A 12,889-nucleotide genomic window follows, 5' to 3' on the forward strand; every position below is an offset into this window, starting at 1 on the left:
TTAATTTTGCTTATTTGAAACTCTCATTTTTGTTATATTGTATGTTATTTATTTGGATAATTATACTCCATGTGTTTTAAAATATAAGACATTCACGCTTTACGAAAATTTGCTTTGACCACAAATACCTCTCAAATACGATAAATAAAAATTATACCATTGCATTCATCTCGAAAAATACTATATTAATATTATTTTTTAAAATTTTCTATCAACATAAATTGAAAGTATTTAACCGTCAAAGTTCAACCTGAAACATTGCGCGTGCCTTATATTGTAAAACGGAGGGAGTAATAAATAATGAGTCAAAAGATATCCTTTAATGTACCATACTTACTATTTTTTTTTTTTTTTTTTAACTAACAAAATTCTCTTCTTGTTCCATTTTTAGAGGAAAAAACTTCTTTACATGACACAACAATAATACGATAATCATTGTTCCCAAAACAAGAAAATCATTACACTCCTCCTAATAAGTTCTAAATCTTCTTGATCAATTATAAATTCAACAATACAATAAATAAATCAAAAGAATAACCCTAACTTTCAATTTCTTATTTTATACTCGAACAAATTCAGACCAAACAACAAAATAAAATAAAACAATAAATTCCATTTGTCGTTATCTTCTCATTCTCTCTCCTTTGTCCCCCCCACCTCCATAACTCCATTGCTTCCTCTGCTCAAATCTTGCTCTCAAAATTACCTTTATACCCATCCTTTTTTTCATACATCATCTCAAATTTATCTCTTCAACACGAGGGTATTACAGTAATTCCACATTAACGGAAAACTTAACCGTCAGGTGATTAACTCCGTTAATCGCTTTACGCTGTCGTAATCTTCTCCCTTTTCCCCTAACTTCACACTTCAACTCCTCTTTTTTTTCTCTCTCCTCTTCTTCAATCGATAAACCCTAGAATTTTCTCTCTCCTCGAAATTCTTGAAATTTTAATGAATTGTGTTTTGCGAAATCTGTAGAAGTTAGAAAACGAAGCAATTGAGGTTTTGTGATTTTGATTGGAAATGGCGACGGCGGCAATGGCGACGGCTGCCGGAGCTGTTTTGGTGTTGTATGTGCTTCTGAATCGGAGATTGTCATCGGCGAAATCGGAAGAACATGGAGATGATCGGAGTAGTAGTAATGGCGGAGAATCGAAATCAGGTCGATCGATTAGGCGGAAAGTTTCGCGACGACCTGAGAAAGCTCCGGCGACTTGGTTTGAAACGATGAGTACTTTGTCGGAAACTATAAGGTTTACGTATTCTGAAACTTTGGGGAAATGGCCTCTTGGAGACTTAGCTTTTGGGATCAACTATCTTATACGTCGTCAGGTTTGTCAATTTTAGGGATTTTTCGTGTTTTTAGTTGAATCTGTTTATTGTTTTAGCATTAATCTAGTTTTAATTCGGTGATTATGTACATGCAAGCTTGGAATTATTGTTGATTTTTGTTCAGGGAATTGGTGAGTTATTGATGAGTTTAATTAGTTCTTTTAGATTGATTTGTGCTGGTTGATAATTGATATGTAAGAAAATTTGGATTTTAAGCGGAATTATCGAAAACTAGAAATCGTCGAGCGATTTCTTTTGCAATAATGTTGTTGCTCGAACAACAGCTATGATTTATGGAATTGAAGTTGATTTTACTTGAGAAGAAATAGAAGTAGGGAGGGGATTTGTTGAGGCAAATAATCTTTAGTTTTTTGATGTTATGGTTTGCATGTTCTTTATATCCTTGCTGTAGACTCTGTATAAGCGGCTAAGAATTATCTTCTAACACTTACTTTAACTACCAGATGGTAGTTCAACAATGATCTCAATTACTGCCATAACAGACTAATGAGCTGATTATTAATGGAAGGTGCTCAATACTATTGTATAGCTGATCTTCTAGTTGGATCAATAGAATTTAGTCTCCAAGTCGTAACTTAGGGCCTAGGGGTAAGGAAATGATTTTTCCCCCCTAGGTGTTGTAATTATGATATCTGCAAGATTTGGATTTGAATTCACATGTGTAGTTTCAGTTTGAAGTTGGTGATCAAATATAGAGATGGGATGGCGTTCTTTCCTAGTTAATTAATTCATGTATCAGTTACACTGCATTTGTTTATCTTCAAATTCTACCTTCAAATTGTTTGAAATTCAATAAAGCCACTGAATTGCACGTATGATGGTGAATGTGGTGTGTATAGGCACTCATTGGAAGCAATTGCCACGTGGCTTGTGAAAAGGAGTTTAAGGAAAACGAGGGTGGATGAAGGGATAATGTGAGGAAATTTTTGGGGTGTTGAAACAGAAGCGAAGGAATGGATTGAAAGTCGAGCTTGACCTTCATTGGGATTCTTAATTTTTTAGAAACTACATGTGACAGCTGTTTACATAAAAGGGGGATTTAGAACTTATACCCTTGCCTAGAATCAGTAGACATGCTAACATTCATCTTCGAATGGTCTATGCAAATGTATATGTAAGAAAAAAAGCGTATCTCAATGACAAGAGGATCTGGAGAATTTCACGCAAGCTCTATAGGGAAAATGCATATAGGAAGATCTGATAATTTTGGGTTTTAGGAGCTTGCTTTTGTTCTTGTCTCTTATATGCTGTATCACAAAAAATCTGAGGTAGAGATCAAAGCAGGCTACCCTAGCCTATGGAGATAAATTTTTCTATCTCGTTACTTAGTGACTTTGATATCTTAGTTTAACCCAGAAACGAAGGAGAATAAAAAGGCAGAACAGGGATACACAGAAGAAGATCCTTCTCCTTCCCTTTTTGGAAGAAAAGGAGGATCCGGACAAAATCAAAATCGATGAAATGGAAAGGACAAAACAAAGAACGCATTCCACCTGGACATTTATTAAATGAGGCTGTCAGTCTATTGGTGAACATATTATTGTAGGTTTATACTTCATGTTTTCTGTGAGGTTTTCTATGACTCCCTAACATGTGTAATTTCCTAGAGAAATGATGTAAGATCTAAATTTTTAATTTTCTCAAGTCTCAAAGCTGTTGATGCACCTAATCAATAGAATGCCCAAATTTCCAAGCTTATTCAGACTTTTCAAAGATGAAGTTCTTCCTCTGTTATCTAATACTTGCAACGTCGAAATGTGCACAATGACCAAGGAGAGAGAGAGAGATTGAGAGAGATAAAGAACAGTTATGTGCTAGGAGAGAAAGAGAGAGAATATATTGCTAAAAAATGTCAATATTGCAAGTAATAGAGAACTTCCTGAATGGGAAATGTTGCAAGTATTAAAGAACAGAGGAAGTATAAAGTTACCAATTTGATATCCTCTAAAAGAACATCTTTGACTAGCATTGTTCACTATAGGACAGTGAGAACACTGTACCACTCACCAAAGAGAGACTGAGATCTAGCAGTTGGGTCTTAAATTTTTAGAAATTAATAAGGTGTTTATCTTAGAGTTCTATGTATGATTGTGGTTGTCTCTTGGTTTTCTTTCTGCTAGTGTTTGAGTTGGTTTGACTCTGAAAGTGGTGAATCTGCAGGGAGATGTACATGTCGCAAGTGTGTATGCTGGAGGTGATTGTGTACAGCTCAGAGGTCCTCAAATTGTGGCTGAGCTAAAATATTTTTCGAGGTTGCTGACTCTTGGCATACTTTTCTCCAAGAAGCCATTTCCTGTATTTTTGGAGTCTGCTGGATACTCGGAAGCTGATGTTCTTCTTCAGAAGCCCAAAGCTGGTGTGAGTAAATGTTTTTTGCTCCTCTCTATGAGTATCGTATGAATTGTTCTTTTTCCCAGCATCAATAGCACGGTTTATCGTCACACTTTCTCTTGGTAAAACATCTTTGTTCGTTCTTTTAGTGTGTGAAAAATGGCCATCTAGACTAATAGTAAGACAAAGTCTATCGTTGGTTGTTGTGATACTGTTGTAATCTGCCTGACTGCTGAATTTAAGTTGGCTTATAGGTGATACTCTTTAAATCTACTTGGCATTTGTTTTTCTTTTCCTTCTCTATTATTCTAATAAAGTTTGTGCTTGTTGGTCACAAATTTGCAGCTTCTAAAGCCTGCTTTCACTATTATAAATGATCATGGCACAAAATGCTTCCTTTTGTTGATTCGGGGTACTCATAGTATCAAAGATACACTAACAGCAGCAACTGGTGCTGTGGTGCCTTTTCATCATTCTGTGTTACATGATGGTGGGATAAGCAATTTAATTCTTGGATATGCTCATTGCGGGATGGTAGCTGCAGCACGTTGGATAGCTAAGCTTAGCACTCCTTACCTCATCAAAGCTTTGAGAGATCATCCTGATTATAATATTAAGGTAAAAAATACACTTGGGTCTATTTGAGTATTTGTATGTTTTTACCAAGTAGTACTTGGTGTAGTTGGTAGGGCCTTCATCTTGTGATCTTGAGGTCAAGGGTTTGATCCCTACCAGCTGCTGTCCTTGAGGGTGGGGTTTTCTATAATTCTTTCCCCCATAAATAATAAAGTAGTTGGTCTATATGTTCTACCTGTTGAGTAAATTACAATCTGTGCGCTTATTCATTTGTGCTAACCTGAACGGGTAGTGTGTACCAGTTTACTGGTTACAATGTTATGAGAAAACTGTTATATTTTGCTTCTTGTGGGTATGGTTTCCGCCATAATGGGAAATCGAAATTTTACAACAGTTGCCTATACTTTACATTGTATCGTGATGAATTTTTTACTGGATTAAGTGTCTCCCTTTTGTGTTCCAGATTGTTGGTCATTCTCTTGGCGGTGGAACTGCTGCTTTGTTGACGTATATTTTGCGAGAGCAAAAGGAATTTTCCTCGAGTACTTGTGTAGCATTTGCCCCAGGTACATATCTGAACTTCTCTTTCCTAGTCGCTAAAGTAGCGAATTTTTGTAATTCTTTACTAAACCTGGTTTAAGTGGCATACATTGTTTCAATTAGAGTTACTTTTGTTTCAGATTTTCCTTAATGTTGAGTGCGTGCTTGTTTCTGCTTGTATCAAAGCATACATGGTTAAAAATTAAGATTTTTGGAAAATACAGTTTTGTCTCTATCCACTTCTATACTTGTCCCTTTTCTCAAATTATAGACCACATATTAAGCAAATTGAGTTAAAAGCGGTGTCTGTCCTCTACCCTCTGAATTTTGCAAAGTTCTTGTTGATGGTATTTTCAAAGGGTGGATTGGGAAAGCTCAAATGTTTATTACTTTGTATAGGAAGTGCACAATACATTTGGGATGGTTTGAAATAGAAATGTGGAATAGCATTTAGGGACATAAGGAGTATATTGCAATATTTATGTAGTTGTTTGACAGGAGGGTTCCAATTGTGCAGCTGCTTGTATGACGTGGGAATTGGCAGAATCAGGCAGGCACTTCATTTCTGCTGTCATCAATGGTGCTGATCTAGTTCCTACATTTTCAGCTGCATCTGTTGATGATCTTCGTACGGAGGTGCGGTAAAGTGTAAACTCTCTATGCTCGTCTCAGTACTTAATTATTTGTCTCAAGTGAATAACCTAACCAACATGCCACGTACTTGTAATTTTTGAGCAGGTCACAGCATCATCTTGGTTAAATGATCTGCGTGATCAAGTTGAGAGAACAAGAGTCTTGAATGTCGTCTACCGCTCTGCCACAGCCATAGGATCCCGCATACCGTCTATTGCCACAACTGCAAAGGCCAGGGTTGCTGGTGCTGGTGCTCTTTTGCGTCCTGTCTCCAGTGGCACTCAGGTATACATGGGATTAGATAGCGATTGAATTATGAAGAATTTAGGTTGTCCTTGATGAGAAAAATATGTAACTATCGGGGAATTGGGACAAAAATAAATGAAATCAGTTTTTATTTGATATCTTAATTCATATGTAGGCCTTAACCTGAATTAACAACATTCTTTATGTGTAAATCACGACAAATCCGACGACACATTATTTCACTGGGTAGCATTTTAAGACGTAGGGTTGGACTTCATGTACAAGGACATCAAAATGGTTATCTGACAATTGACAAATTACTTTTCTGTCATGGCTGCTTAAGTTTGTAGCTCTTTATACTGAGTTAGGTAATGTCAAACCCTCAAGAATTTGTTGGCTGTCAAATGCAACCTCGTCCTTTCTCGCATGTGCAGATCAGCTGCATAGAGTTGCAAACTTGACTTTGTATTTCAATTTTCCTAGCATCTGGATATTGTGGTTTTGGTAGTTGCAAATATTTGCTACGGAGACGAGAGTGTTCTTTCACCTTTTGATGTTGATAGACAAAATTAAAATGACTCAATACTTATCTCATTGTAAAGTAACAAAAAGCCAATGTGCATCATAAAGACCAATAAAAAAATGTCTCTCTGTAACCGCAAGGGTATGGCTGTGTACACTTGACCCCGGATCACTTAGAATAAGAGTTAGGACTGTGGGAGCTTCTTAAGAGGCTTGGGGGGGTAATGATGGTGATGTGCAAATATTTAGCAAAACGTGGGTGCTAAAGTGCAAAATTCAGGATATAGGTGGTTGACTGATGGTTTACCAAATTACTGACTACTGAGTGGTTGAATTCAATTTCAAAAAAAATGAACTTATCTTTGGCTTATTTCATTCATCATTATTTATATATAGGTTGTGATGAGGCGTGCCCAAGATGTTGCGCAAGCAGTTGTTCGTACCCGTCCAGCCCTGTCCTCGTGGTCATGCATGGGAGCACGTCGCCGGAATGTGGCTCAAACAATAAATCCTAAAGAGGAGGATCTGGCTGAAGCCTCATTAATTACTACCATGAGTACATCAGAAGTTCTTGTGACTGAAACAGCTTCTACAGACACTGAGATACATGATGGCGAGTACAACTTTTTAAGTGAAGGTTTGGGACATGATAATGACACAGAGGAGGAGGAAGAGCAACTCCTAGCTGTAGATAAAGATATAACCACATCAACAATGGAGGTTGTGACTGAAGGTGAGCTGTGGTACCAGCTGGAGAAGGAGCTTAAAAAACAGGAGGAAGCTGAGGCTCAAGTGCAAGACGAAGAAATTGTTGCAGCTCAAGAGATCACTGAAGAGGCACATGTGTTGGCTGATGCTGTGGAGAAAAAGCAACGGATTTCCTCTTCCAACGCTCAGGAGAACCATCAGTTTTACCCACCAGGACGTATAATGCATATGGTATGTGTTCGTTGTTCCGGTGATGCTAGTTTAGATGATGATAATGCTGCCGAGGAACGTGTGGGTATTTACGAGACGCCTAGAAATTTGTATAGTAAGATTAGATTGACTAAAATGATGATCAATGATCATTATATGCCCATGTATAAGAAAATGATGGAGCAGCTTATTAATGAACTTGAAAAAGATGAATCGCTCCCATGCGACACGAAAGATAATTAAGTTTATATCATATAATTTATACGCATGTTGTAAATCTCCTTTCTGGGTTAAGCTTCTTCTTTGCGTCTAGTGCACCTTTCAAGATGTATTGTCAAGTCTACGTCGAAGAAATATGACCAAAAATCTACTGATTTGCTTTTGAACCAAATCAAAACACAACCAATCTTTTGATGCAGCCGTTGGCGTAATCTTGTAGTGACTCAAATCTCCTTAAGCATCAGCTGAACTCTGCTGAAGGCTGTCACCATATTAATGACAGACAATGGACTAAAAATGACTTAAAAGAGTTACTTAGGTGATTGATCTCAGAACTTTGTTCCCTTGCTCAGTCGTTGAAAACGACTTATGAGTCACTTGGATAATACTTCCACTGTTTTTTAATACTTGCACCATTTTGTTTCTGAGTATCTTTAATTATATATAAATAAAAATTATAAAAAAGACGAATCAAATAAGATCACACTTGACTGTATGAAAATGATGCAAGTATTAAGAAACATAAGAAGTAAAGCGTAGTGACAATATCGGTAGTCTGGAGCCCATAGTCTCACCGCAGACTTTGGTGAGTTTGCCTCCAGACTGCCGATAATCTCATGAATTGTAAAGCTGAGTCTAGGATTGAGTTTTGGTTTCCCAAACTCAATCTCAGACTTGGTTATGGGCCCCACAAGTTTATTTTTCTTTTTTTTTTTTGTCTTCCTTGAATGCAAATAACTGTATAAATGTTATATAAAATAATATATTCAACTTTTGATAGAGAGTTTGGAGTGAGTCTGAGGGATAAAGTGTAAAATTGGAATGAGTCTGGAGTGAGTCTGAAGAATAAAAAGTAGGTAAAAATTAGTGGAAAGCTGATGTGGCACAGTCTGAAGGTTGGGTTTGGGTCTGAGGGATAAACTCACCCTAAAGTTGATGTTAACTTCTCTTTACAGAAGTTAAGAAAAATTGAAGTAGATAGAGTAAACGATTGGTCATCAAATAAGTAGACTGATGTAAGAGAATGCAGAAAAAACTCAACTCTCATAAAAGATACTATAGGTGTTATAGTTGGAATCTCGCACTCTAAAACACCAGAATACTATGAAATATTAATAGAAGAAGTTCATAGTGATGCTGAAGTGTGAATTTCACTTACCCAAGCTCCCTTTTTATGCTCTAGGTGCTTAAGATGTCGGACTCCCTACTTTGGCATCCTTCAATTTGATTTTATAAGCATTATCCATGCTTAATATTTTTTTGTACATGTAGTTCAATCTAATTTGGTTTGATGACATATTGTTCAGCCTATATACATCAACTTTTCATAAATATTATTGCTGTTCAGCATTGAGTTACGGAACTCAAGATGGTCCTGAAAAAGAGTGCAATCAGGCTGCATAGTCGTGATCAACTTAACCACCATAACGCATCTTTAAGGACTCCGGAGGCTCCTCTTCCATTATACCTGCACCTGTTGTTGCCAGATACTGACGAATAGTTGTATGACGATCAGCGAGGTATGTATGATCTAAGAAGTTGTTGTGGGCTGCATCTCCAAGATTCTTTGCAGCTAAAACACTGCATAGTAGTCTTCAGGTTACAAAATGCAGATATATATGATGATTTTAACTATGCAAAGCCAACTATCATGATGCCAGAAAGCAGGAGTTCCTAAAACCTTACCAATGTCGCAGATAAGTTCGACAAGGGAATACGTCATCCCTCCAAATCTTATCAATGTTATATCTTCCATAATGTTGATGGAATACTTCTTTACTACCTGCACTTGAGAGACCGGCAGTAATAAAGTTCGAATGATTAATAAAAATCAGTTCTAATGAATAAAATTCGGTTTAAATCGGTATGATTAATTTCTAAACAAAAAAAAAAATTCTTCAATAAATTTCAGGTGAATTCAATTGAATTGTCAAATAAAGCTACCAACTAGAAAGGACTGACACGTCTCCCATGAACCCTTTCACCTCCCTCCTCCCTTCTCACTTCACTCCCTCCCCTTTTCTATATAAACCCTAATCTTATTCTTCATTTAGAACAATTTTGGTGATGCTAAGCCCCAATTTCTTGTTTACTTTTAAGTATCTGGTACTTTGTTATGTTTTTCTCTTTATGAGAGTTTCTTTTGTTCCATCTTCTGGTGAGTTGCTTGTTTGAGTAATAGCAATGAGATTCCCAATATCATGCTAAGAATAGCTACCATTCCCAGAAGAAGATGCCATTCGTTTGATGAGAAATAAAAAGTAATATCAAAAATTCGAGTGGCTGATGCTTTGGTTGGAGTACTAAAATCTCTGGCTATTTAGAGGGTGTGTTATGCGAATCTGCAATGGATATTAATTATTCGTGTGCAGCTTGCTGAATCAAGACAAGAAATTTCTTGTTAAATTAATGATGAAACGACGGACCCACTCGTGGAAAGTTGTATTGAGACAACAATTCAAGAATGCACCGAATTGTCATAGGTATATTGGATCTTGGTTTGGTTTTGTTATTCATTATCTAGTATAGACGTCTCTTTATAATTTTATGAACGAAACTTAGTGTCCCTTGCTATGTTGCTCAGACACGGATTGAGTGTCTACTCGAATATGGGTGTCCAGGTGTCCGACTCGGCTATTTTGTAGAAAAAAGACAAGTTTTTAGTTTAAAACCAAGTATCCAAGTAAAGTGAAGTGTCACGACACCCGATTTTTGAGGTAAATGAAGATGTCGGAGTAACATAGGCCCCTTGGACTTCAAAAAACAAAAAGAATCAGGTGAAGTGAAGAAGCCAGAAAGCCTCACTTTCACTTTTGTTTCTTGAATCCTACTCACTGTCACTTGTTCCAGTTTTGGTGAACTTTATTCTCTCTTTTACCCTCCAATGCTCCGTGCAAATGAACTCACTAGCTCCTTTCCCTAATCTAATCTGTATCTCTCCTCCCTATTCACCAAGACAATTCCACCATTTTCAGTTCTTCTGATATATATACCATAGTTTTATGTATCAACAGTAACTCACCAGAACAATGGATAACGGAGGGAGTAATGAAGAAACGTACCTTGACATCTTACATTGAAAAATTCCTCATCACTGTAGCGGGTACAAAGAACCTTAAATATAAGAGAATTGCGTCAGATTGATGCACAGCCTGAACTCTGAAGATCATACAAAAGTTCATTCAAAGTTTCACACACCGCTGCATTCTTAAATGCCTTCCCTTCTAAGGTTTCTGGCAGAACCTGCAAAATGAGAATGGTATTGTTTTATGAAAAGTACAAGGCATTGGGTACTGAATTACCACTAGTAAGAAAGAAAAATCAAGACATAGGTTCTCGACTTACAGCTAGAAATCGGAACTCAAGCTCCCTCTCCATAAAGGAAGGCACCTGAACTCATCATATGGACAGAATACTAGTGATTGCCATTGATTATTTTTTGGGAATGGAAAAGAAAAGTATACACAAGAGACAAACATAAATTCCAAATAACTTATCCTTTGTACCTCTGATTTTTGAATTTCGAACAGAGTGACTATAAGTTCCTCTCCCTCATAAGGTTCTACACTTAAACTTGAGATTTCCTGATAAGTTTACAGCATATCCGTTAGCATATTGTGCAAAAAGATAGGAGTAATTAAAACATAAAGCTGCACATAAACTTATTGAGAAGAAAGGCAAGGCAACAAGAAAGAAGGCTCATTTTTCGACCGTGGAGATGAGTTGGACTTAAACTAGCATTGATTACCTTATCAATACCTGTAATCTATCATCTGAATAGAGTACTTGGAAGGAGCAAATTATAGATGCAGATATCTCATAAACAGAAAAAACTATGACAAATTGAACTAAGACCATACAAAATGAAAGGAAGTTTCTAAAAATGATATTGAAGATCAATGAAATGAATAGTTTAGAAAGAAATAAAAACCTTGGTCTCAGGCTTGGCAATGCCGCGTTCGAAGAAGATAGGAGCCACATGAGCAAAAACCCTCCTAAAACCTCTCAATCGTGCCACCCTAAAGTTGCACAATTCTGGAAATGTACTCCTCGCACTCCGCTCTGCTCAAAATCAATATAAAGTTAATAAGCTACCAGGACTACCACTGTTGGTCAGCACTCTAAGGTTCCAAGAAAACCGAAATATCAATGAGAATCACTATCTTCACGCTATACCAACATTCTATATAAACTTTGCTCTAAAATCAAAACAGATTTTTGCATTGGGTATGAGTTACCCTGAAATTAAAGTGAAATACATGCACTAGTCTAAACATAACATAAGTCATAATGAAAATAACTTAGAATAGAAAGAATGTACAGTTTAAAATCAAAGAACAAGGTGCAGGATGAGCACCATACACTTGGGTGCACCTTTAAAATCAATAAAATGATAAGCACAAATCACAAAGCACCATTAACAAGTCATATATGGACAACAATCAACAAATCATATATACTAAACTTATGTTTCAAGCACATGCCCACAATTAACTTGTGACGTTGGTAAAGTCTTGTGAGGGTGGTATTACTGCGCTGAGTCGCCCTTTCACACCAAAAAAAAGAACATCATTTAGCTTCTAAATTACTAAAACTCTGTTACTATCAGATCAATAAATGAGCTCCATTTGACTAACATGTAAATAAATCTCAACCCCCTTCCAAAAAAAAAAGAAACAAACTTTGGAGAATAATAGAAATGAAATTTCACCAGAAAGAAGAGACCCAAATCCGCAAATGGAAATTGATCCACGAGGAGAAGCAACCAAGGAGAAATCTGACATATCATTAAGCTCAAAAGGGTTGAATTCATTAATGGAGATTGTTGATTCGTTTTTGTCCCATGAATCTGCCATGCTTGTCTGAAATCGATTAAAGTTAGTATTAACAACAAAATGGGTGTATTTATTAGTTATAATACTAGTATTAATGTTGTTGTTGTTGTTACTGCTAATGATGGATTTTGAAGGGATTTGAGGGTTTTGAGAAAGTAAGTGAGATTTTGAGTTGTTTAGAGTGAGGGATGAGGAGGACCATGATAGTGGTGTTGGACACAGATTCGTGCACATCATAATTTCCTCCGAACGACCGAATTGTCACTCTTCTTGTTTAGGGAATGACTCACGATTTACTAATTCATACTTCCATACCATACTTTACCATTATTCCTTTCTAATACCTTATTATGTCTTTTTTGCGAAATTAGTACATACGCACGTTCCTAGAGTAAGAACCAGACACACGATGAACAATTGAACATAAAGAACTAGATTATGAATATAAAGATTAATACCAATAAATATGTACCAATAGAAAGAGATATATATTTTCATTTTGGCTTGTTAGTCATGTACATATGTTCATTTGGCTTGTTGTCATGTACATGTGCACACCATACTCTACATACAAGTTTGTGCATCATCTAGGCATTAGTCTTTTTCTATTGCAACATTGAAAATTTGGCGTACAAATTAGGGTTTTTTGTCAGAAAGTTTAACATTGACTTTTTTTTAACTCTAATTGACTCTTTCAATTCTTTCTTTTGGTC

General features: G+C 36.4%; 2 protein-coding genes across 2 annotated transcripts; one reads left to right on the forward strand and one right to left on the reverse strand.

Moving 5' to 3' along the window:
- Positions 1-607: 607 nt before the first annotated feature.
- On the forward strand, positions 608-7,390 carry LOC104887866 (hypothetical protein). The gene is made up of 7 exons (XM_010672630.4): positions 608-1,335; positions 3,517-3,714; positions 4,033-4,305; positions 4,727-4,829; positions 5,321-5,439; positions 5,542-5,721; positions 6,601-7,390. The coding sequence occupies exons 1-7, from the start codon at positions 1,027-1,029 to the stop codon at positions 7,363-7,365; spliced, it is 1,947 nt and encodes a 648-aa protein (XP_010670932.1). The 5' UTR covers positions 608-1,026; the 3' UTR covers positions 7,366-7,390.
- Positions 7,391-8,366: 976 nt separating this feature from the next.
- Positions 8,367-12,475, reverse strand: LOC104887867 (uncharacterized). Its single transcript, XM_010672631.4, has 8 exons — positions 12,053-12,475; positions 11,273-11,403; positions 10,848-10,925; positions 10,687-10,731; positions 10,540-10,584; positions 10,404-10,455; positions 9,028-9,124; positions 8,367-8,922 (listed from the first exon to the last, which is right to left on the reverse strand). Exons 1-8 carry the CDS (start codon positions 12,411-12,413, stop codon positions 8,757-8,759), a joined length of 975 nt encoding a protein of 324 aa, XP_010670933.1. The 5' UTR covers positions 12,414-12,475; the 3' UTR covers positions 8,367-8,756.
- Positions 12,476-12,889: the final 414 nt, after the last annotated feature.

This window comes from Beta vulgaris, chromosome 3, assembly GCF_026745355.1.
Source record: "Beta vulgaris subsp. vulgaris cultivar EL10 chromosome 3, EL10.2, whole genome shotgun sequence".
NCBI lineage: Eukaryota > Viridiplantae > Streptophyta > Magnoliopsida > Caryophyllales > Amaranthaceae > Beta > Beta vulgaris.

Bases quoted from the DNA above. Each gene is read 5' to 3' on its own strand.
- LOC104887866 (XM_010672630.4), top strand. From the start codon at position 1,027: ATGGCGACGGCGGCAATGGCGACGGCTGCCGGAGCTGTTTTGGTGTTG. The intron at 1,336-3,516 runs GTTTGTCAATTT...GTGAATCTGCAG, and splicing joins ACTATCTTATACGTCGTCAG to GGAGATGTACATGTCGCAAG. The intron at 5,440-5,541 runs GTGCGGTAAAGT...ATTTTTGAGCAG, and splicing joins TTGATGATCTTCGTACGGAG to GTCACAGCATCATCTTGGTT.
- LOC104887867 (XM_010672631.4), bottom strand. From the start codon at position 12,413: ATGATGTGCACGAATCTGTGTCCAACACCACTATCATGGTCCTCCTCA. The intron at 11,404-12,052 runs GTGAAATTTCAT...GATTTTGAGCAG, and splicing joins ATTTGGGTCTCTTCTTTCTG to AGCGGAGTGCGAGGAGTACA. The intron at 9,125-10,403 runs GTACGTTTCTTC...TCTCAAGTGCAG, and splicing joins TTTCAATGTAAGATGTCAAG to GTAGTAAAGAAGTATTCCAT.